Source organism: Chlorocebus sabaeus, chromosome 7, assembly GCF_047675955.1.
Source record: "Chlorocebus sabaeus isolate Y175 chromosome 7, mChlSab1.0.hap1, whole genome shotgun sequence".
NCBI lineage: Eukaryota > Metazoa > Chordata > Mammalia > Primates > Cercopithecidae > Chlorocebus > Chlorocebus sabaeus.
Window position 1 is genome coordinate 119,081,661 of NC_132910.1, and position 25,959 is coordinate 119,107,619.

A 25,959-nucleotide genomic window follows, 5' to 3' on the forward strand; every position below is an offset into this window, starting at 1 on the left:
AAGACACATCAAAAAAAGAAAATTACAAGCCAATATCCCTAATGAGTATTAATGCAAAAATCCTCAACAAAATACTAGCAAATTGAGTTTGACAACATATTAAAATGATATTTCATTATGAACAAGTGGGATTTCTCACAGTGATGCAAAAATGGTTCAACATGCACAAATCAATCAATGATATCACTAGAAAGAAAGACAAAATGATATGATCATTTCAACTGATGCTGAAAAATCATTTGATAAAACTCAACATCACTTTATGATAAAAATTCTCAAAAACTGTATATAGAAGGAACATACCTGAACACAATAAAAGAAATACACAACAGACCCACAGCTAGTATCATACTGAATGGGGAAAAACTAAAAGCCTTTCTTCTAAGATCTGGAACATGACAAGGATGTCCACTTTCACCACTGTTATTCAATATAGTACTGGAAGTCCTAGCTAAAGCAGTCAGAAAAGAGAAAAAATCGGCATCCAAATTGGAAAGGAAGAAGTTAAACTATCATTGTTTTGAGATGATATGATTTTATGTTTGGAAAAACCTAAAGACTCCACCAAAATACTGCTATAACTGAGAAACAAATCCAGTAAAGTTTCAGGATGCAAAACCCATATACAAAAATCAGTAGCATTTCCATGTGCCAACAGTCAACAATCTGAAAAAGAGATCAAAAAAGTAATCCCATTTACAATAGCTACAAATAAAATAAAATACTAAGGAATTAACCAAAGAAGTAAAAGATCTCTACAAAAGAAAACGATAAAACACTGATGAAAGAAACTGAAGAGGACATTCACCAAAAAAGTAGAAAGATATTCCATGTTTATGGATTGGGAGAACCAATATTGTTAAAATGTCCATAGTACCCAAAGCAATCTATAGATTCAATGCAATTCCTATCAAAATACCAATGACATTCTTTGCAGAAATACAAAAAGCAATCCTAAAATTTATATGGAACCACCAAAGGCCCAGAATAGCCAAATAATAATAATCCAATTCAAAAATCGGTAAAAGATCTCAATAACATTTCCCAAAAGAAGATATACAATGGCAAACAGGCATATGAAAAGGCCCTCAACATCTCTGATCACTAGAGAAATGCAAATCAAAACTACCATGAAACATCATCTCACCTCAGTCAAAATGGCTTTCATCCAAAAGACAGGTAATAACAAATGCTGGCAAGGATACAGAAAAAAGAGAACCCTTGTACACAGTTGGTGGGAATGTAAGTTATAAAATCACGATGGAGAACAGTCTTAGAGCTTCCTCAAAAAACTAAAACTAGGGCTACCTTATGATCCAGCAATACCACTGCTATGTATATACATAAAAAAAAAGGAAATCAGTATATCAAAGAGGTATCCAGACTCTTAAGTTTATTGCAGCACCATTCACAATAGCCAAGATTGGGAAGCAACCTAAGTGCCCATCAACAAATGAATGAATAAAGAAAATGTAGTACTTAAATACAGTGGAATACCATTCAGCCATTAAAAAAAAAATAAGATCCTATCATTTTCACCAACATAGATGGAATTGGATGTCATTATGTTAAGTGAAATAAGCCAGGCACAGAAAGAAAAACTTCACATGTTCTCACTTATCTGTGGGAGTTAAAAATTAAAACAATTGAATGCATGGAGACAGAGAGCAGAACGATGGTTACCAGAGGCTAGCAAAGATAGTGGGTTGCGTGGAAGAGGGAATGGTCAATGGACACAAAAAAATAGATACAATAAATAAGATCTAGTATGTGATAGCACAACAGAGTGATTATAGCCAACAGTAATTTACTGTATATTTTAAAATAACTAAAAGATTAGAATTGGATTGTTTGTAACATGAGAAAAGATAAATGCTTGAGGTAACGGACATGTACCTCATTTAGTCTGATGTGGTTATTATGCATTGCATGTCTGTATCAAAATATCTCATGTGCCCCATACGTGTATGCAGCTACTTTAGATGGCCACAGAATTAAAAATAAAAAATGTATTAAATTTTAAAAATAAATGAATAAGATAAAAGAATTAGTAAAAAAAAGAAAAAGATTATCCGTACATGCTGCAATTCTACGAAGATTAATCGAGTCCCTTTCCAGTTGTGATATACACTAAAAATTCCACTAACAGGACAAATACGCTTTTATACTTACAGTATCTGTTGTTAGTGCAGCACAGGGATGAAAATGATCAAAGTAAACATCATCATGTTTTACTGAACATATATGCTTCTCTAAGTCATTGTCTCTCTCTTCACAGAGCACTAGATACGAAGGGCAAGAATATCCAAATTAATGGACATATAATTATTAGAATATGGATAACTTTGTAGTAAAATACAAAAATCCCTACAAAAAGCTTTATAGTAAAATATAAAAATATATAGTAAGACATAAAAAAATAAGCTTACCAAGTCTAACGTCATATGACTGATTTTTATATGAATTGTCTCGGAGAAAGCTGAGGCATTTGTCAGCCTGTTTTTCAGAAACAAATTTCTCTTCCATAATCTTGTCTGCCTGTTTCCAGTACTGTTTTACTGATTGCAGCCACCTTACAGAATAAACATGCATATAATTTAAATAAAATATAGAAGTATTTATCAAGAACTTGGATATTTTAAACAAAGAAAATTTCATAAGTTTAAAAATTTAGTGCATGTGCTCTCAATTTAAACCACCTGAGTTTGAGTCCCACCTCCATTACTTCAGAGCTGTGGACTTGGGGCAAATTCTTCAACTTCTCTGTGCCTCCATTTCTCCATTATAACATGGAAGATAACGAAAGTATCTTTCTAATAAGGGTGTTGTAAGGCTTGAATGAGTTAATATACCTGCCACATAGTTTGTTACCAGTGATGCTGTTGCTATCATTGTTGCTGTTACTAGGAAAAATCAAGTCTGGTAACAAAACAATACTTGATGTTCATATAATGCTTTGTTGTTCTTATGACTGCCATCTACAAGGTCAATGACTGTGTCCCAGTTATTTCTATTTTACCTTTAATTATTGGATAAGGACAAAGAAAGAGGGATACAACTCTCTTACTTCAGATGACATTTATTTGAAAATCTTTAGAAATTTTCCTACACAATTTCAGATCTGGCTATGGGAGACCTTGATTTTCTTTGGAGAAGATGTTTTCCTTCCCTAACTTCCAGGAAATATATCTTCAAAAAAACTTTAGAAAGTCAGACATGGTAATGTGCACCTGTGGTCCCAGCCACTCAGGAGGCTGAGGTGGGTGGATTCCTACAGCCCCGGAGTTTAAGGCCAGCCTGGGCAACAAAACGAGACCCCTGACGTTTCAAAGATTGGGTAACAAATTTATTTGAAAGTTATTACAGAAAAAACCTTCAAGACTTCAGACCATATAGACAGTATATAATTCAACCACTGAATATATAACTACCACTCTTTTTACCTATACCTACTCAGTAAGAAGAGTTGGGTTGTTTATGGTAGCTGAAAGAACCAAAAAGGGACATCGAATAATGACAAGGAGGAGCTCCCAAAATTTTGCTCCAACTTCTCTGCCAAGATAATGGACCTAGTAAAGAAAAAAAAAAATCAGTTGAAAAGTTGATGTCAAAATGGTAAATAAAAAATAGAAGCATAAAATCATCATGCATATTTTTCCAGTTTCCTATAAATGACCTAACCTAAATAAAGTGAATGGTGATAAATTCAGACTATAGAGATCACTGACACTTAACTCTCTCCAATTTCCATAACTCATCTATTATTAATCCCTACAGATTCCAATTCCAAAAATCTATTTTGAAGCTATGTTTTTCTCTCTAGTTTTTGTTGTCATTGAAGACACCATCACCTGGCTTTCTACAATAGCCTTCTGGTTTTTCTCTTAGCTTCCACTCTTTCTCTATACTTTCTTCACATCATAGCCCTAATGGTATTATTAAACAAAAATCAAATTAGACTACATCCCTAATTAAATCCCTACACTGTCCTCCCAGTGCATTTACAGCGAACTACAAGTTGCTTAACTGGAAGTGTAACTTCCTGCATGATCTTGCTTTTTCTCACCTCTCCAACCCCATCTCAGGCCACTTTCCTAGCCATGCACTCTGCTACCAACATACTGGCCTTCTTTTCATTCCTTGAACACATGTGTTCCACCTGAGGGTCTTCACATATACGACCCTGCTACTTAAAATCCTCATCCACCTCTTACCTGACCATTCCTGCTTATCCCTGCAAAGCCCAGCTGAAGGTCATTGCCTCAGAAACACCTTCCCTGAGTACCTGCTCCAAAGTTGTTCTTCTTACTTCCCATTTTGCTATTATCTTGGTGAAAACTGACTGATTTTTTTCTTCAGAGTTTGTATCACAACATTTACTTATATTTTCATTGGTGCATTTACTTATTTAATCGCTCTCTCCTTCACTAAACCACAAGGTCAGTCTGGCATACCAGGGAGAAAGTACAGTGCCTATCACAGAGTAGGTACTCAATTAACATCTATTGAATGAATGAATCAATTCTCTTTGGTTAAATAATGCAAATTAAGACATAGAGAGGAGGTCCAAGTTTTAGTCTTAATTAAACAGAATACATCGTGACAATTGGGTCTCAGTTGGAAAGACTTACTAACCAAGCCTACTAATAAATACATAAAGAAGAATATTCTCATATCCATTCTGACTGTGATCTAGTCAGATAATCGCCCACTTTACCAAATGCTAATCTTATATTTTGTATCAGCAGGCAATTTCTCTGAACTTTCTAGAATAAACAATTTTTAAAGCCTTCTTACAATCAAGTTCTGTGCATGTATAAATCAGAAAACCAAAGTTATCCACATTTTGTTTTTTGTTTTGAGACGCAGTTGCGCTATTGTTGCCCAGGCTGAAGTGCAGTGGTGTGATCTTGGCTCACCGCAACCTCCGCCTCCCAGGTTCACGTGATTTTCCTACCTCAGCCTCCAGAATAGCTGAGATTACAGGAACACGCCACCATGCTTGGCTAATTTTTGTATTTGTAGTAGAGGCGGGGTTTCACCATGTTGGTCAGGTTGGTCTCGAACTCCTGACCTCAGGTGATCCACCTGCCTCGGCCTCCCAAAGTACTGGGTTTACAGGCATGAACCACTGCGCCCAGCCTCATTACCCATGTTTTAACATCATTGTGCTTAGGCATTTTGAGATGAGACTACAATCCAAGGTTCTAGATCGTGAAGATCAAGGATTTTGCTTTGTTTTCCCTTTAAACGGGAATGTTCAAAGTCAGCAACACACAATACAGCCTGATGCATAAAAGGAAATAGACTACTTTCAGGACAAAGAAAGCAGAATGGCAGCATGTCTGCCAGCTCCCAACTTCACACAAAAAAGGAGTAGATTTACTACATAGGTTTGTCACCTAGTTTTCCTTTAAGCTGAAAATTCCTTGAAGCAACAAAATACAAAGCTTGAATTCTATTTACAGTTCTTTCCATTCATTTTGATAATAACATAGCTATGTCCTTCCAGATCTACACCATTCGCCACCTTGCTCTCTGGCCAATAAGTCTGATCTTGGGAATTGGCTCACCCAGCCTCCTTAGCTCTCTAGCTTCTACTGGGTTTGGCCAGTGGGAAGCGTAGGCAAGAAATGGGAAGGAGAGAAGACAATGAGCTCAAGGTCTTTGTTCTTTTGCTCTCTCTCCGTAAGAGGTCAACCTTGGCCAGCTGCGATTCTTCACCAAGGTCACTGTTCTTCTCAAAGAGACATATCTATAGAGTCTCTCTTCTGTTAAAGTTTATACTGCTTCCTCCTCCCTCCATCCTTACAGGATCGAAAGGCTTGTACTCTTCTGGACTACTGTACTTACCTTGTGGTTTCCCTTGTACAAACCTTTGTAAACAGCACCTTGGTAAAAACACTTTCCTAAAAATTATACTAATGTGGATATGTGATCTGTTTTCAGTTGGTACCCTGGCTGACGCACAACTTAGATAACTACCATCACTGAAAAAGCCCCATATTCTTTAAATTACAAATTATAGTGTGTATGCAGACTAGAACATCAACCAGAGAACTAACACCAAACCTACCTCATCAAATATAACATATCTGATCCTTTCCACCCATTTTTGGCGATGAGGAGCAAGCAACAGGATTTCAAAACATTCCGGCACTGTAATAAGTACCTACAAATATGAACGATTAGTGTAGCTGACTTTACGGAGCATTAATTTTATATCAGGCATAGTAATAGGAACCTAGAAAATATGCTGCTGCTGATAGCAGTTTCATTAAGATAACATTGCATCTTTGACATTTTTCATTTAAATCTTTACATTTATGAACATTTGGATTAATGAAAGTGAAAAAAGAAAGCTTCTACTCTGTAATGATGGTTTTACATTTTGTTTAGTCTTAAATGTCTACTTGGTGAATTCAATAAGGGAGACAATCTATCTTAATCTACGATTTACCTATTGACAGGTCCACTGTCAATACACATTCTTTTTGAGACAAGTTTTTATTATGAGGATCCATAAACATCATTCATAAGAACTGGCAATTTTGAATGGAAAGAAAAGGTTGGGTAGTCATTTAGTAATGCATTGGATTTGTCAAATCTACTTGAATCCCTTTCTAAGTTATAATGAAATATCATAACTTTCTATTTGAAATTTCAGCTCACAATGTGAGTATCCTTAGAGATGGTGAGCCAAGTTTTTACTTTTTAGAGTAGAACAACCTTAAATTTTCCTTACAGCAATTTCATTTTCTTTGTGAATTCAGTGAAATGATTTCTATAAGGGCTTGTGCTGTGTAGATTCCCAGCAAAACAGTTATATAAGTACTGCTCTATAAATTGATAATAAACTCATTAATTAATATGTCATACCTGACAGTTTAGTACATTGTGATGATAATCTCTTGTGAAAGCACCACATAGAGTTCTGCCGGCAGGCAACGTTTTAGTAAAACGATTCTCAACAGTTGCAGCCACTTGACCAACAAGGGACTGATTGACAAGAAAAAAAAAAAAATTAGTCACTCAGTAGAGAACAGATATATAAAACCTTGAGGACAACAGAATCCACACACATACATATACACATTCACACACACACACTTTAGTGAAAAAGAAACAAAGAAGTAAATACAGATAGTAGTGAAATTATTTGATACCATTGAGTATTCTCTTGGATCGTCCTTGATTTTACACACACACACACACACACACACACACACACACGAGATAGACAGAGATTACATATTGTGTATATGGTGATAATGGGCAAATGAATGACTTTCTATTGAAAATCAGTATTTTCTATTTTCATTGACTTTCTATTGAAAGTTCATGATTACAGGTATACCACCATTGCTCTGCCTGGGATCCTCCTAGTGCTCTCTCTGCCTGTGTTTGTCAGAATCCTTTCTTATTTAAGCTCCTGCAACTTGTTGCCTAAAAGAGGCAAAGAGTCCATGCGGCTTCTCTTAAATTTTTCAGCCTCCAGGATTCCCCTTCTATTGTTTTGAGCTTAACTATAATTATATAAAAAGATGTTTGGTGTCTCTTATCCAGCATTTCAGATATTTTACACAAAGAGATTTCTCTGTTGACCTATATGGCCATATTGCTGTAAATGGAAGTCATATATACCTGTCTGTGTTTTTTAACTGAAACAATATTAATTAAAGGCAAAACATAAATCTTCATAATTATAATCATAGCATACCACTCCAAGGGAGGGAGTGAAAAGGAAAAAAGGAAAAGGGAGAGAGAAAGCGAAATAACTTAAAATGTAAACTTAAAAAAAAATTAATCCTTAAAAATATATATAGTCATCATTTTTACATTCTTGATAGTGAAATATTTTCTAAAAATAAGTATAATTGCAGTAGTTATAAATGAAAATATATTAGATGAAATGAAAATATCAAAAATAGTTTCTTGGCCGGGTGCAGTGGCTCACACCTGTAATCCCAACACTTCAGGAGGCCAAGGTGGGTGGATCACCTTAGGTCAGGAGTTAGAGACTAGCCTGGCCAACATGGTGAAACCCCATCTCTACTAAAAATTCAAAAATTAGCAGGGCATGGCAGTGGGTGCCTATAATCCCAGCTACTCAAGAAGCTGAGGCGGGAGAATCGCTTGAAAACGGGAGGCAGAGGTTGCAGTGAGCCAAGATCATGCCACTGTACTCTGGCCTGGGTAACAGAGCAAGACTCTGTCTCAAAAAAATAAAATTAAAATAAAATAAAATAAAATAGTGAATTAGATCTAGAATGTGACCATGTGCATTCTTTTTAAAGAGATATTCAGGAATGAAAGAAAAAATGAAAGTCACTCAAGCACTACCTTTGCAGGTGCAATGTACACGACCACCCCGTCATCGCTCTCCCTCAGCACTTTCTCCATGCAGTAGTAGGAAGCATAGGTTTTTCCTGCTGACACTGGGGCAACAACCACTGCTGACTCATTCTTATCCACCACATCCAGGAGTTCCCGCTGCAGGGTACAAAGCGTTCAAGAAAGTGAACAGCATGTTACCAAAACAGAGACAGTATCCTTTGTACCTTCTATCTCCTGCGCCTGTATTATGCTACCTTTGGGGTAACTCCCTGAACCCCTGAAGATTACATCTAGTGAACACTTGAAGGATTCAGGAAAATGCCTTGATTACTCATGCCATTCCCTCAGAAAAGAGATTTTGTTTTACATTTTGGCCTAGAGAGAAGGTTTCATTTCTGCAAAATCGAAAGTGAGACTGAGTAAAACACATTGTTCCATTAGAAAACACTTTTTCTAATTTCCATTGAGCAAGTACAGAAAGAAATTTCCAAAATTGAGTGCTAAAAATTAGTAATGCCACATTAGCATGCCTTCACATACAAACAGGTATCAGTATAACTTCCACTGATGGTGAAAATAAAGAGGCCAAGAAGGGGAAGAAGTGATTGATTTCTCATACTCTGGTTACACTCTCCAGGCACAGGAGAGGAAAGGCATTAAACAAGATTAAGAAGTTTATGCAAAATTTAACATGTAGAGACACAGTAAGGAAAAGTTCTGAAGTCACACTGATTAGAAAAGTACAATGTTTGTTGTCATTACCTGCCATGTGTTGGGAATAAAATCCTGGATCCTGGGATCCGGATTTTTTCTTTCATCTCGTATCAAGTAATGGCCCATGTATTGCAGTTGAAACCGAGCTGGTCCAATGTCAATGGAGTATTTCTTCTTCTTTTTGTCATCTCCTAACATCTGTTATTATTTTCATATATTATTTGAAATTCAAAATTGAATAAACATTTATTAAATATCCACCGAGCACATTCTATGCACAAGGCATTTTTACTATCTTTTGTTGTTGTTGTTGTTGTTGTTGTTGTTGTTGTTGTTTGAGACAGGGTCTCGCTCTGTCACTCAGGCTGGAGTGCAGTGGCACAATCATAGCTCACTGTAGCCTTGAACTTCTGGGTGCAAGTGATCCTCCTGTCTCAGCCCCACCACTCCCTATCCCACTCCCTGGCTGAGTAGCTGGGACTATAGGCACATGCCATCAACTGTAGTTAATATTTTGTGTGTGTGTGTGTGTGTGTGTGTGTGTGTGTGTGTGTGTTGTATAGACAGGGTGTTGTCATGTTGCCCACGCTGGTCTTGAACTCCTGGGTTCAAGTGATCTGCTCACCTTGACCTTCCAAAGTGCTGAGATTACAGGCATGAGCTAACATGCCCGGCCTACTATGCTTTTAAATAGTGTAATATTGCAGTAAGAAGAGTTTTTATCACCTAAAATATTATTCTTGGGAAAAGTAAAATAGCAGATATTAACATTAAAAAAAGTTCATCCTGGAATTGGAACCTGGAACCCTATTAAAGATCATTCTTCAATCTCACTACATTACAGTTTTTAGATTGTGCTAGAATTATGTATAGGATTCATTTCTATTATGGAGGGTTTAAAGTGGCATCTGGACATCATCTAGTATTTAATTTCTGTTTTCAGAAAGCATCTGTACAAAGTTTCTAATTTTAATTTACTTCAAAGTTTGTCAGCTAGGTTATTAATAAATAATCTCAAATCTATTATTTTATAAACTATAATCAGAGTAAACATATTCAATTGATAACTCTATATGTGAGATACTTTATTAGACTTATTATTCTTCTGTATTAAAATTGAGTAAAAATTTAAAGTATAAAGAAATTCTAGTTCTCTTACCAGAGTTGGATCCAAAGAGTTTGCCAAATCATTAAAGCCTAAATATTTAAGGCATTTAGCTATATATTGAAGATGTTCAGCTTCCAAAATTTCTGGGTATCTCTCCAGAAGTGAATGAATCCTTTTCATCATTTGAACAGCTATACTTAAATCTTTTGAAATTTTGCCTTGTTAAAGAAACAATAAAATTGTTACAAAGAACATCAGAAATAACTGCTTGATCACTCATGACAATCATTGAGTTAATCAATTAACCTCATTTGATTAAACCTCACTATTTTACTTGACTTAAAGGGGATTTTAGAGCATTAAAAACTAAAACTCATGATTAAATTAAATTAATACTCCATCTACCCACATTTACTTATCATCTTAAGTAACTTAGACATAGCTGGGTAAGTATAGGCAAAAAAGAAAAGAAACAAACTTTGTGATTTCCAGCAGAAATAAGAACCATTGAAACTGAGCTCTGTACACATTTCCAGAGAAAAATAACACAATAACCCACATATTATTTCTGTGTCGTCTTCTCTTGTTTATAGGAAAAAGTCCTATGATTTTAGACAGCTGACCAAAACATGAGCAACATTTATCAAGGCCTACTCTTGACCACATACAGTACTTATATTTATGAAACCATTAGTGGAACCCCTCAATTATTGAGGGCTAAGATCCAACCTCACTGCATCCCAATCATTCTATCCAGACTCTCCTAAGCCCTTCTATTACCTCCTATTCACATATAACCTCTTTATCTCTATCCCACTACTAACCATTTCCTATAAAGTCAGGGCTCTTTATCTTCTTTCCTCTTTGTCAAGAAATATCCTCTTTCTTGACAAATACTACTGAGTAACTGCTTATGCAGACCACCAATGTATGCTTTAAGGAAGTACAAATGAAATTTAAGACAGAGGTCTTACATCGAGGAACCTTCAGTCTAATTGGAGAACAAGGGATTAGTGTTGAAACAGATCAGTAAAGTATCTAAGTGATTTACAATTCAGGATCCAAATGGAGTGATAGAAGCAGTGTTATGTGAGCAGGAGAAGTTGGGAGGACTCCACGAGAGGGTGGCCTTGAAGGACACACTGAATTTAGGCCAATGAAGACAAGCAGGAGAACATCTGTAGCAGAAACTGATCATTATCTCCTCAACATCCATTCTCACCCAATGCTTTCTTATAAATCCCCATACTAATGGATACTGCAATATGTCCCATCCAAAGTTCACATTTTCTAATCTTTCTGTGGTTTGGTGTGGTTTTGTTACTAAGTTTGGCCATTGAGAAGCAAGCAGAAATTGGTGGAATTTCTGGGATTAAGGCTCCTTACATAGAAGAAATACAGCATGAATGTACAAATTTGCCCTTTTTTCTTCTTTCTACTTTGTTCTGGAATACAGTTATCATGGCTGTAGCATCAGTCGCCAACTGCATTCATGACATTACTTTAAGAATACAACTCATGCACTAAAAACGGTATAATATGATGATAGCAGAGCCTAAGTTCCCAGTGACACTGAACTGCCTATCTCTGGACTTCTTTTACATGAAAGAGAAATAAACTTTTTTTTTTTTTTTTTTTGAGACGGAGTCTTGCTCTGTCGCCCAGGAGTGCAGTGGCCAGATCTCAGCTCACTGCAAGCTCCGCCTCCCGGGTTCACGCCATTCTCCTGCCTCAGCCTCCCGAGTAGTTGGGACTACAGGCGCCCGCCACCTCGCCCGGCTAGTTTTTTGTATTTTTTAGTAGAGACGGGGTTTCACCATGCTAGCCAAGATGGTCTCGATCTCCTGACCTCGTGATCCGCCCGTCCTTGCCTCCCAAAGTGCTGGGATTACAGGCTTGAGCCACCGCGCCCGGCCGCAAACTAATTTTTTTAAGCCACTGTTAATTCTTATCTCTGTTTATAGCTAATGGCAATTCCTATCTGATACGGCATCATGGATAAGTACAAACACATATGCTAAAGCTTAGAGATGAAAATGAGCATGGTCTCTGACAGCCCACTGAGGCACTGGCTTTGCTGGGAAGTAGAATAGAGAGGTGAGCCTGACGACAGAGTCACGTGGCCACACATGAAAAGGGTCTGAGTAGGAGATACTCAAGACAGGGTGATCAACCACAACTTGAAGAGGAATTGTCAGCTTGGTCTAGCATCAAAATCACATATCTCAGGCTGGGCGCAGTGGCTCACGCCTGTAATCCTAGCACTTTGGGACACCCTGGCAGATGGATCACCTGAGGTCAGGAGTTCGAGACCAGCCTGGCCAACATGGCAAAACCCTGTCTCTACTAAAAATACAAAAATTAGCCAGGCATGGTGGCAGTTGCCTGTAATCCCAGCTACTCAGGAGGCTGAGGCAGGAGAATCACTTGAAGCTAGAATCCAGGAGGTGGAGGTTGCAGTGAGCTGAGATCGCTGCCCTGCACTCCAGCCTGGGCGACAGTGAGACTCTGTCCCAAAGAAAAGAAAAAAAAAAAAAAATCACATATCTCTTCTCAGTTTTTTTCTGATTCTTTCCCTTAGTTAGCTCTTCCACAATTCAGTCTTCAGGAAAATAAGTAATAAAAGCACACACTGTAAGTCATGTGAGGACGTAATACCTGAAAATAATATGCACACATCATTTCTGCTACATATTTCACCAAAATCATTCTTTACTGCCAGTTGGAGACATTGATACAGGAGGGCACGGGGAGCCACAGAAATTTGAGGGAGCACTTAGAATGCTAGGCAGACAGGGCCTGTTTCAACCCAGTTCCCTCCCTGCCAGCCCACAGTGTGGAAATGGTTGTGCACCGTTACCTAGGACTGCAGGTGCTATTGGGCATCTATTCCCCCATAGCTAGGGCTCTCAAGGAATTCTGGCAACCATCCACTTCCCTGCTCTTGTCAAAAACTAGGAAAGGGCTGAGATTTTATCCTATTTACAAGTTAGCAATTTAGTCTTTCATAGTCTCATGGTTGCTGGCAAAAGACATGAGACTCCTGGGTCAGAGACAAAAGGCTTTATTATCATGGCACAGGAAACAATACAACGTACATCATGTATATGTCGGTTCCCCTTGTGGTCCATGGGGTAGATATAGAGCCCAGGCAGAAACCACACAAAGTAGGTTTATGTCACAACTAAGGAAATCTTCGCTTAGAAAACCAAAATATTCTATAATGAGTCTCAGGTAAAACCTGCGTCTTTGCCCTGGAAGGAAATGTAATCTTTATTAACTGGACAGTAAACAAACTTGGCCTTTGCCCTAGAGAGAAATACAATTTCTTCTTTCCAAGCCTGTTCACTATACAAACATACTTAAAAAGACAGTCTGGAAGTGAATCTGTCAATGCCTCTACAGGTTAGGCGGGCAGAAACATGGAAAAACCAAAGGAGAATCACCTCTCAACAGCAGCTTCACATCTCCCTGGTGCTGACAGCTTTCCTTCTCTGATAGGCCCTGCTGCTGCTGCTGAGCCTCACCTTGCTTTGCGGATCCCCTTAATTCTCTCCACACTTTTGGAAAGAGTTTTTTCTTTATACTCTCCTCACTTCTTTTTGAATGTGCCATCTTTTCCCTGTTGGGACCCTCTGTCTAACCTCTGCAATTCCACTTTCTTGTCTGCAAAATATAATAATAACTATCCTAAAGGGTCACATTGAGAATAAAATCAGACAATGGATTGTACGAAGTTTTAGCACAACCATGCATTCAGTAAATATGTTAACATCATTAATATTTTCATCACTACTCTTTATCCATAGAGTATGGAGTCCCATACCTTCACCTTGGCAATGGTCTTTCCATGCTTTAAAGCAGGCAATTAATCCTAACATTTCAACTCCAAATTTCACTGAATTACTTGCACATGATGTCAAATATTCTTCCAGTTTCCTTATTCCAGAATGTAAATTCATCTTCATCTCCTCTTCAATAGAAAACAGCAGATCATCCTTTTGCTGATCTTTGTTCTGGTCTTCTTTGAGAAATGACTTTTTCTTCTTCTTAGTCTTTTTGGTAATTTTGGAGGGTTTGGTATTCTGCTCAATAATAAAAGGAACATAAGAAACAAGTGGGAAAATTCCATTATGACATTTCACTAGTAAGATTATGTTTTGTGCATTTACTGAGGACTCTGGCCATCATTCTACTCTTGCACAGGCAAGAATTCTTAATGTCTTTTCTTAAAATTAAAGTCTGTGTGATGCAAACCTACTTAAACTTCAATATAAATGTAAATTGCCGCTTACTGCAGAAGATTTTCTAGATTTCTAAATGGTGTAGATTATTAATAAAGGAGTAAATGGAAGAAAACAAAGAAGAGAAAGAGTAGCCACTGAGCTTGACTGTAGGGGAGCTTCTTGGAGATTTGGAACTTAATTAATTTATTCATTCTCCACCCGACAAAGCATTTTGGGCCTCCCAGATCCCGCTCACTCTTTGGAGACTCATGTTGAAAAACACCAACAGTCTAAGCAGACAATTAGTCAATATGGGGGGAAAAAACAGAAATCCCACTGGAAAATTGAGGAATCACACACACTTAGTGAGGTGGTCATTTTTCCCACCCCTCCCCTAACTAGATCAAACATTTAATTCCCATTTTTCTTCTATTTCAGTGTAGAGGCTGCTCCTAGGCCTCATGCTACCAACATAACAGAACTGAACAAGCTCACATCGCTTCCTGGCCCCGCAATTAGCGCGACCAAAGGAGCAGAGGTGCACAGCCTGGGACCCAGGGGCCAGCCTCAAGCACAGGGCTTGGCAAAGGGCTCAGCTGGGTGAGGCCCTTGCACAAGAGCTGTAGAAGGTGGTTGCTTCAGGATGCTGCATTCACTTTGATCCTTATGCTTGAAGTCAAGCCTGGACCTTTGCCTGAGCCAGCCCCACCTGGCCACCCTCAGCCCAGAGGAAGTTAGGACTGTGGGCTGAGGTGGAGCCTCTACAGTTGAAAGTATGTGTTCTGTGGCTGGATGGGCCCTTAAATAGCTCTAGGAGAGAGACCTACCAGCAGTGCTAAGAAACCTACAGCATAATTAGTGATAACTGTTACCTAGAATGGCTTTGAGGAGATATCCTTTCACTGATAAATAAGATGTCCTTGTAGCCTTTGCAACTTCAGCCTGGTTAATGAATTCACAGTCTGGCAAGGAAAAGGAAGATTCTAGATCTCTGATTAGGAATTTTCTGACATTAGTGGGAAAGAGAAATGTTTTCATATTTTGGATCTTTTCCTTCTAGAGCTTTTATGTTTCATTCTCCAAAAACATTCCCTTTCCTACTCCAATTAGGGTAAGGCAGCCATAGTAAGTGCCAACGGTCATCAATAGTTTGGTTTGTGCTCTTTCACGTATTTAGCATGGTTGACCTCAGGAAGGGGATTTATCAAAGCAAATAAATGCCTTTCCTTAATTCCCATCCATGAGGCCAAGAGAGAAGTACTGAAGCCTAATGAAATCCCCTCTGATGAAGAATGATCGCAAAGTAGTACCTCCCCAAGCAGAGCCATAAAATCTGCCATTTGTTCAGTTATAAACACTATCATTTGTATTACCTGATACTTTTCCACATTACCTTTTTAATTTTTCTTTTTTTTTAATTATAGGGATTCTAAGTTTGTAAACAAGCATGGTCTAGGGTAAAGCCAGGAAGAAAAAGAAAATAGTTATGGAGGATTCCTTTCAAGAAGACCTGGTCTTACCTTTAATATAAACAAAAGTCCAGGACAGATTAATGGCATAAATGACTTAAAAACATAGACAGTTTTCAAAAATCAGGCAAAATAATAAAGCTGATGGAAATTTTAGGCCTATTTTTGGCACCTCTATGTAAAAAGATTTTCACTGTAATTAAACTAATACATGAAATTTTTTTTTTTTTTTTGAGACACAGTCTTGCTCTATCGCCCAGGCTGGAGTGCAGTGACATGATCTTGGCTCACTGCAACTCTCCTGCCTCAGCCTCCTGAGTAGCTGGGATTACAGGCACCCACCACAATGCCCGGCTATTTTTTGTATTTTTAGAGGAGATGGGGTTTTGCCACATTGGCTGGCCAGGCTGGTGTTGAACTCCTGACCTCAGGTGATCTGCCCACCTCAGCCTCCCAAAGTGCTGGAATTACAGGTGTGAGCCACTGGACCCAGATCACAAACATTTCTTTTAACTTAAATTTGACTCTAAATCCAAGCTTGTAATCCTTTAATGCTTTAAGTTTGTTATCAGAAAATCTATCTTTTCTTATTCTAAAAAGGACAGAATACTAGATTTTATGTAATCTTAGAATTTCTAATGGCAAGCAAGTAAAATAACTCATTTGCAAGTGATATGATTTGGGTCTGTGGCCCCCCCAAATCTTATGTAGAATTGTAATCCCCAGCATTGGAAGCAGGGCCTGATGGGAGGTGACTGCATCATGGGGAGGGGGTTTCTGATAAATGGTTTAACACCATCCCACTCGGTGCTGTTCTCATGATAGTGAATGAGTGACTTGTGCAAGATCTGGCTGTTTAAAAGTATGTAGCACCTCCCCAACATTTCCTCTTACTCCAGTCATGTGAAGTGCTGTCTCCTCCTTTGTCTTCTGTCATGATTATAAGTTCCCTGAAAGCTGGGTGCAGTCACTCACACCTGTAATCCCAGCACTTCGGGAGGCTGAGGTGGGTGGATCACCTGAGGTCAGGAGTTCGAGATCAGCCTGGCCAACAGGATGAAAACCTGTGGTTACTAAAAATGCCAAGAATTCGCTGGGCATGGTGGTGGGTGCTTGTAATCCCAGATACTTGGGAGGCTGAGACAGAAGAATTGCCTGAACCCAGGAGGCGAAGGGTGCAGTGAGCTGAGATCGCGCCACTGCACTCCAGCCTGTGCAACGAGCAAAACTCCGTCTCAAAAAAAAAAAAGAAAAAGAAAAAGAAGTTCCCTGAGGCCCAGAAGCTGATGCCACCATGCTTCCTGTACAGCCTGCAGAACTGTGAGCCAATTAAACCTTTTTTCTTTATAAATTACCCAATCTCAGGTATATCTTTCTAGCAATATGAGAATGGACTGACAGCAAACATGAGAAAGAAGAGCATGGAAGACACCTCTAGAGATAAATATGAGGCTAAAGAAAGCAAAACAAGATCAAAGAAAAAAATAGGTAAAATATATGAGATCTACCTGTAATATTTTACCACTGGCACCACTGGAATCCTCCTTTGGCTGAGTAGTTTGAGTTACAATGACTTTTGTAGAGATTGATTCTAATGATTTCCCATAAAACTGCTGATTATCCTGACTCTTTTTCAGGAAATCAAGAACATGAGGATCTGTAGATTGTTCTGAAATAGAAAGACTTAAAATGTAAACATGTATTTTAAAATATTGTTATATATGTGTACCCACATATTATTTTTTTTTACTCCAGAATAATTCAGTATTTGCCAATGAGATCAGACTACCATATGCTGACAAAACAATTCCTTATATTATTTGAAGAAGAGAGAGGACAAAGCTCTGCTAATGTCCTGCTCCAAGTACATGGACATTGCCCCTGTCATTTGGCAGGAGAAGAGAAGAAGAGGCAGGTTGGGGACAGTATAATGGCACATTCACCTAGAACAATGGTCTACAAACTAGGTCCACATGGTCAAATCTGATCAGTACATTTTTTTGTAATTGGTTACACTCTAAATGATTATATTAGTACCTACATCATCCTCTCAATTTTTGTCTCTTGGTTTGCAAAACCTAAAATATTTATTACTTAGACCTTTCAGAAAAAGGTTGTTGACCCCGAACCTAAAACATTCTGTTTGCATTCCTAAAAAGGAAAACCTCTACTTCTGGTCACAAATATTTAGGAGCTTACAGCTCACAGATGCTGATACCAATTATCTTACACCATGCAAAAATTCAAATGACAGAAAATTCCAGGAAGCAAGGTTAGAATCACTTGAGACCTAGGAACACTCTTTACAAACGTAAAAGATATAATAAATAAGCTGGCGTTTTGTTGTTTTGGATGTTGTTGCTTTTTCTGTGTTTGTGTATGTGATCACAAATCAAACCACTCTGGAAGCACACCATGCAGAATCTTGGAAGACACTTAAATAAACAGACTTCTTCCTATATGCAATTGGCATGCTTACTTGACTTATTTCTACATCCTTCTGAAAAGTTTTACTAGTTCTGAAAAGGGTGGAAATAAACATGGGACTGGAGAAAGACACTAAAAGAATGAACCAGGAAGAAAAGATCTATGAATTCCTTTCCTTACGACCCATTTTTAATTGTTTCATGGGCTTTACTTTTTGCAGATTCAACCCCTCCTCATTACTGAGTTTTCATGGGCACAAGTATGCTGGTACTTGGCAGCATGCAATCAACTAGACAATAGTTTGGCAGGAAAAGAGCTAAAATTGTAGGAAGACTATGGCTGTATCAGCATATTTACTTCAAGGTATAGACAGATTCCTAAAACCATCAACTATCTTTCCCACTTAAACAGCATCTGATATTTTCATGACAATACCATGCATATGTATGTCCTTAAAAGATTAATAAATGTCTATTTGAATTAACAGATACGTCTCTATGCATACATACATATGCACACCAGATAATATAGTGAGATTTTTTTCAGACAGCATGCTTCCTACAGTGCCTCTTCAATTGTGTATATATATACATAGTGTGTGTATATATAGTATATATTGTATATAGAGATCTCATTCAAAATATTGTATTATATATAATATATAGATAGATCTCATTCAAAATATAATGTGTTTACAATGTAATGCCTTTTCACTGTTAATAAAAAGAGCAGCAAAGGCAATTCGTATAAGCTCTATTTTATTGTGGGTACAGAGCTCACCATCAATGTGACATTTGATCCTGTCATAGTCGTCACTAAGGAGTCTTTGAGCATGCCAGTGCAAAAGTTCATCAGATGTCTTTTCTTTAAACTGTGAAGGAACAGCTGGATCATCACTGTAAAAATAAATAAATAATTTTTAAAAAATTTTAGGTTTTTCAAATTTTAGCACAAACTTCAGGCTATAATATAGAAATCAAAAAATCTCTTTTTCTATTTTTGTGATATGGGTCACAAAATCTCAGAGATATAAAACCCCTGAATTTCTGTCATTCTTGTAACAGTGACATCCATATCAACAACTATGTAGTAAACTTTATAGCTGAAGTAATTTTATTATATGTTCAAAATAACATAGATTTTTATATAGTAATGTTCAAATCATATTGCCATACTAGATGTTACAAACACTTAAATGTATTATGGTCACATTATATAGAATATGCCATGTCCTGATATGATATATTACATAAACATTTTGATGAGTCATTCATTTCACTAGTATTTTAGAGTTAATGGCACTAAATCAGGTACTTCGTTAACTCTATACCTCTTTAGAATAGGCAAATCCTTCATCATATCTCCAACAAACTCATCAATTACAGAAGATGTCATTGGAATAAAACCCACAGTAGGCATCTTTTCCAAAGAGATTTCTGAAAACAAATACAAATTTGAGAGGAAAGGTGTAACTATCCGATATGAATTTTGAACATTATTTTTAAAATTTCAAATGCACAATATTTTACATAAATTTTATTAAAGTTTACCAAGTTAGAGCTTCCAAATGAGATATTCCTCAAAGCAAACATGTTATAGCAAGCCAGTATATTAAAAATTAGTATATATCCATTTACATATGTATGTAGATAGTAACAGATCACTAGATAGATGAACATGTAGGTTTTCCATTTCCCAATACTTACTCTTTTTTATTATTTCACAATATGAATAATGAGTCACAGTATAGTAATAAAAGCACATGAAAAAAGACGCATCACTCAGAATTCACCTACATAAAAGTCTCCATGAAAATTAAATGACAAAAATAGGAAAAAATTAATAATAAAAGTATTTTATGTATCACCAAATACTCTTTAGAGTAATTTTTAAATTTAGCTTTGACTAGAGAATTTTTAAATTTAGCTTTGTTCAAAACTATAGATGAAAAAATACAATTCATCTCCTTCCTCATTCCTAAATTCTGGGCAATATCCTTCTGCCAATGTATCCACAATTCCCACCTGTATTCCTCTTGCAGCTCTCACTTTCCCTTGGGACTATTTCCTTCTTCCTGAATTGTATCATACACAAATATTTTTAATGAGGATATGATGCTAGTTAACTCAGTTCTCATGCATCTGAAAATATTTATATTATTTCCTCATTCATAAGTTTTACTTACGCTGGTTACACTATCCCCCAACAACCATTATTTTATCTCATTACTTAAAAGGTATTATTTCATTACCATCTTGCGTTCATTGTTATTGTGGAGAAGTCTACTAGCAATTTAACTTTTATGTCTTTGTAGGTAATTGTTTTCTTTCTAATTCTTAAGAGAACTTTGTTTTTGGTATGCTGTGGTTACACTATAATGTATCTAGTTGGGGGGTGTGTGTGTTGTAGGCATAGCTGCATGAATGTGTATATGTGTATGTCCTATATGAGACTCATTTCTGCATCCTAACTCCAGGTATTTGTGTCTTTCATTAAATCAGAAAAAAAATTATTTTCAGTCATTATCTATGGATATTTCTTCCTCTGATGTCTCTATTGTCTGCTTCTGAAACTCCAATTGGACATGTGATTGACCTAAGGTATCCAAAGGCTTAGAGAGATTGGAAGGTCAGAGTGACTTCTCATGTAAGATCTGCTCACTCAATCCATAAGGGTGCAGAGGACACACCTTCCACCACAACTATGAGAAATAAAATTGTAAGGGGAACCCCAGAATTCTGGTACAGTTCCATGGTTACTCTACTGTGTAAGTCAGAAATTGCAGTGGGAAATGCTACCAGCAAACTGGGTTCCCTAAATGCAACAGGGATAATTCAATCCTGGGGTGGCAGGGGCCAAGTGGCAGCACTTAATCACTAAAGATAAGGTAGTTATGGTTACCATAATGGATGGCAAAGTCAAAGCAGTAATCTGAATAGTCTGATTCACAGAAACCTACGGCATTGGCTAGCTGGTCTTAGTGTTCCTAGAAAAAAACAATAGATGGGCATTCCACTAAATTCTAAATTGATCTGTATAAGAGAAAGAGTTCTAAGGAAAGTGAACAAATGCCTAATTTAAATCACCAGTCATGGCTCCTAATCAGTTCTTAAACTTAAGCCCCGTTACAGACCCAGAATCCCTTGATTGGAGAGAAAGCTGAGTCCCTTTGAAGAAGGACCCTGCTCCACTGCCCAAACTCATACTGTTCATCTTTCTTCAGTCATCCTCAAAGGGACCTACTGCTATTTATGAGAGTGACTGTCCACTGGAGAAGGGGAAATCATCTGACTTCAGGGGATTACTGGATACTGATTCTGAACTGGCACTAATTCCAGGCGACCCAGAATGTCACTGTGCCCCCAACCGCCCACCCCCCAGTCAGTAAGGGCTTGTGGAGCGTCAGGTGACTCATGAAGTTTTCTCTCAAGTTCATCTCACAGTGGGTCCCTGAATCTACTGTGTGGTTATTTCACCAGTTTCAGAATGTGTAACTGGGACAGACATACTCAGCAACTCAACAAATCCCCGGGTTGGTTCCTTGACCTATGGAACGAGGGCTTATTGTAGCCACTAGAACTGTCTATACTTAGAAAAATCATAAGCCAAAAGTAATACTGCATTCCTGGAGGGATTGCAGAGATCAACGCCACCATTAAAGACTTGAATAATACAGGAGTGGTGATTTTCCTCACATCCACATTCAACGTGACTATTTGGCCTATGCAGACAGACAGACGGATTCTAGAAAGTGCCAATAGATTCCTGTAAATTTAACCCTATGATGACTCCAACTGCAGCTGCTGTTCCAGGGTTGGTTTCATTGTTTGAGCAAAATAATACAACTCCTGGTACCTGGTATGCAGCTATCGAGCTGGCAAATGCTTTTCTTCTCCATTCCTGTTAATAAAGACCACCAGGAACCCTTTACTTTCATCTGGGAAGGCCAGAAAAACACACCTTCACTGTCCTACCCTAGCCCTATGTCATAATTTAGCCCCCAGGGAATTTTTCTGGAAGAAAATTTTTTCTTCCACAAAGCATCTCACTGGTCCATCACATAGTTGATATTACGCTGCTCGGATCCAGTGAATAAAAAGTAGACACTACTTGACATACCAATAAGACATTTGTATGTCAAAGATGGGAAATAAATTCAGCAAAAATTCAGAGAATTTCCATCTCAGCAAAATTTGTTGATGGTGGAAAATGAATGGAACAAAAATTCAAGGATGTTCCACCTCTGCATAACTTGTAGGAATCCAGTTGTGTGGGGTATATCAAGATATCCTTTCTTAGGAGAAGGGTAGTTGTTGCATCTGGCCCCCTCCTACAATAAAAAATAAAGTATAATGCCTGGGGGACCTTTGTGAATTTGGAAGGCAACACATTTCTCACTTAGGTGTGCTATTCTGGCTTATTTATCAAGTGACCTGAAAAGCTGCTAGTTCTTATTGGAGCCACGAATAAGAGAAGGCCCTGCAATACGTCCAGGCTGACACAATTGCAGGCTGATTATATTAGACTGCTTCCCTCATGAAAGGAGTCATTCCCTCCGGAATAGACAGTTACTCTGGATATAGTTACCTTCCCTGCATGCAATGCTTCTGCCAAAAATACCATCCTTGGACTTACAGAACCCTTATCCACAATCTTGGTGTTTCACACGATATGGTTTCTGATCGAGGAGCTCACTTTACAGAAAATGAGATGTGGAGGTGTGTCTATGTTCATGGAATGCACAGGTCTTACCATATTCTCCATCATCCTGAAGCAGTTGCCTCAGTAGAACAGTCTAACAGCCTTTTAGAGACACAGTTACAGTGTGAGCTAGGTGGAAATACTTTGAAGGCTGGGGCAACGTTCTCCAGAAGGCTGTAACTGCTCTGAATTAGTGTCCAGTATACAGTGTTGTTTGTGAATTATAGGCATAATTCACAAATTCAGGATTCCAGAGATAGAAAAGGGATGACTCCACAAACTATTACTCCTAAGTGATATGCTAGCAAAATTTCTGCTTTCTGTTCTGGCAACCCTATGTTCTGTCTGTTTAGAGATCTTAGTTCCAAAGAGAGGAATGTTTCCACCAGGAGACACAATGATTCTGTTGAACTAGAAGTTAGGACTGCCATCTTGCCATTTTGAATTCCTTGTGCCTCTGAATCAACAGGCAAAGGAAAGGGTTATTGTGCTGGCTGCTATGATTGATCCTGATTCTCAAGGGGACATTGGGCTGCTACTACTCAATGGAGGGGAAAGAAAAAGTATGTCCAGAACACAGGCGATCCCTTAAGGATCCCATAGTACATCCCTTCGTACTACCATGCCATGTGATTAATGTCCATGGAAAACTACAACAACCCAATGCAAACAGTACTCTATGGGTCCATACCCTTAAGGAACAAAGGATTGGATTGGACTGTGTTCTTTGAAGAGACATGTTCAAGTCCTAATTACCGCTATCTGTGAATGTGACCTTATTTTGAAATACGGTCTTTGCAGATGAAATCAAGTTAAGATAAGGTTATTCTGGATTAGGGTGAGGCCTAATGTAATAACTGTTATAAGAACAGAGAATCTTGCACACAGACCCAGAGGGAACACACAGAGAGAAGGAGAACACTATGTAAAGGGAGAGGCAGAGATGAAAGCGATGCATCTACAAGCCAAGGAACACCAAGGATTGCCAGCAGCCGCCAGAAGCTGAGAGAGAGGCATGGGATTGTAAATTTAAAATAAAATTCAAAGCCCAACCCCCACAAATAACTGAATGGATCCCCTAATGGCCAAGGTTACCCCCAGAGAAACCTTTAAAACTGAGTTCTGAGCCACGATGCAAAGGGAAGTCAGATAGGCCTCCCTATACCCCTCTCCCTTTTGCAGTTTAGACACAAAAACTGACTAGCATTAATGTTAAAATAGAGATTGCAAGACTGACAGAACAGACTCTTTGTGGCAATAAGATCATGAACAAGACCTAAGGCCATGCCAAAGGTGACATCATGCGCCCTACAGGCCACTATGACTCAGTATACCATGATGTGCTCTGAAAACCTGACTCTGGCAGAACATCACATGATGATGAGCAGACTCCTGGTCTTAAACCTTTCTGCTAACTCCAAGTTTTTTGTTTGGTTGTTTGTTTTGTTTTTTGAGACGGAGTCTTACTCTGTCGACCAGGCTGAAGTGCAGTGGTGCGATCTCAGCTCACTGCAACCTCTGCCTCCCAGGTTCAAGTGATTCTCCTGCCTCTGCCTCCCAAGTAGCTGGGATTACAGGCACGTGCCATCATGCCCAGATAATTTTTGTATTTTTAGTAGAGACGGGACATCACTGTTAGACAGATGGTCTTGATCTCCTGACCTTGTGATCTGCCTAGCTCAGCCTCCCAAAGTCCTGGGATTACAGGCCTGAGACATAGCGCCTGGCCCCAGGTTTTTAGACAAAGCTTTGTTCCTTTAAACAATTGCAAATGAAATCATCTCCAAATCTACCTATAATCTGTAAGCCCCTGCTTCAAGATATCCTGCCTTTTGGGGTCAGTGTATACCTCCCATGTATTAATTTATGTCTTTGCCTGTAACTCCTGCCTCCCTGAAATGTATAAAACCAAACTGTAACCCAACCACCTCAGGGCCACTTACTCAAGACTTCTTGGGATTGTGTTTTCCCCAGGCCACAGTCACCCATATAGCTCAGAATAAACTTCTTTGAAATATTTTACAAAGTTTAGTTTTTCCATTAACAGCTTGGCTTTTAAATCAGACCCTCCACAAGAAACCAATTTTGTAGACAATTTGATTTCAGACATTAACCTCCAGACCTGTAAGAGAATAAACTTCTGTTGCTGTAAGCCACCAGTTTGTGGTGCTTTGTGACAGGGGCCCTGGAAAAGGAGGACCTCAGGCAAAGAACCATGACCTGCTTAGGTGCTTGCTGGTGCAAAAGGTGTAGGGAATAGGTAATGGGAGGAAGAAGCAGTCATAAATACCAGCTATGACCATGTGACCAGTTGCAGAAATGAGGACTGTAATAGTTAGGGGCATTTCTTCCTTATTTTGTCTTGAAAATATATATATTAAGCAGACATTTTTGTTTTCTTCTTTTATCAGTTTACATACAATGTAGTCATAAAAGTATGCTTTGTATCACAGTATTAGGTTACAGGATATCAAAGTAGAAGAGTGAAAATCACCCAAGAACTTAGTGTTATCTTTTGAAGGAAGAGTTAACATGTTGTTGGTTGTACACAGGATAGTTGTATCACGTTAAGCACAAGTGTGATTTTGTTAGTGCCTTTATTGGGAGATTAAGTATGGTTTAAGGATATGTATATGGGTGCTCAGATGACAAGAGGTAGACTGAAATGGTCAGTTTTAGGTGTCAACTTCATTAGCCTATAGTTCCCTAGTTATCCAATCAAACACAAATCTGGTTGTTGTTGTAAAGGTATTTGTAGATGGGCTTAAAGACTACAATCAATTTACTTTAAGTAAAGAAGACTATCCTAGATAATCTAGATGAGCCTGATCCAATCATCTCAAAGTCCCTGAGTGCAGAATTGAGGTTTCCCTAAAGTAGAATAAATTTCACCTGTGACCTGCAGCTTCAGCTCATGCCCCAAAGTTCCAGCCTCTCCTTCCTTAAGACTTGCCCTATAAATTTTGGACTTGCTGAG

At 38.2% G+C, this 25,959-nt stretch overlaps 1 protein-coding gene across 4 annotated transcripts in view; it reads right to left on the bottom strand.

The window, feature by feature from the left end:
- Window positions 1-25,959, bottom strand: part of DDX60L (DExD/H-box 60 like) — a 117,504-nt gene that overhangs the window by 57,442 nt on the left and 34,103 nt on the right. For all 4 annotated transcript variants that reach the window (XM_073017713.1, XM_073017712.1, XM_073017711.1 and 1 more), the window contains exons 11-22: window positions 19,612-19,717; window positions 19,062-19,177; window positions 17,363-17,523; window positions 13,986-14,244; window positions 10,211-10,377; window positions 9,100-9,249; window positions 8,344-8,493; window positions 6,880-6,999; window positions 6,077-6,172; window positions 3,454-3,569; window positions 2,430-2,572; window positions 2,173-2,282 (exon numbers count right to left, since the gene is read on the bottom strand). In XM_073017713.1, the coding sequence (XP_072873814.1) occupies window positions 2,173-2,282; window positions 2,430-2,572; window positions 3,454-3,569; window positions 6,077-6,172; window positions 6,880-6,999; window positions 8,344-8,493; window positions 9,100-9,249; window positions 10,211-10,377; window positions 13,986-14,244; window positions 17,363-17,523; window positions 19,062-19,177; window positions 19,612-19,717 (1,694 nt within the window). The remainder of the gene's footprint in view (window positions 1-2,172; window positions 2,283-2,429; window positions 2,573-3,453; window positions 3,570-6,076; window positions 6,173-6,879; window positions 7,000-8,343; window positions 8,494-9,099; window positions 9,250-10,210; window positions 10,378-13,985; window positions 14,245-17,362; window positions 17,524-19,061; window positions 19,178-19,611; window positions 19,718-25,959) is intronic.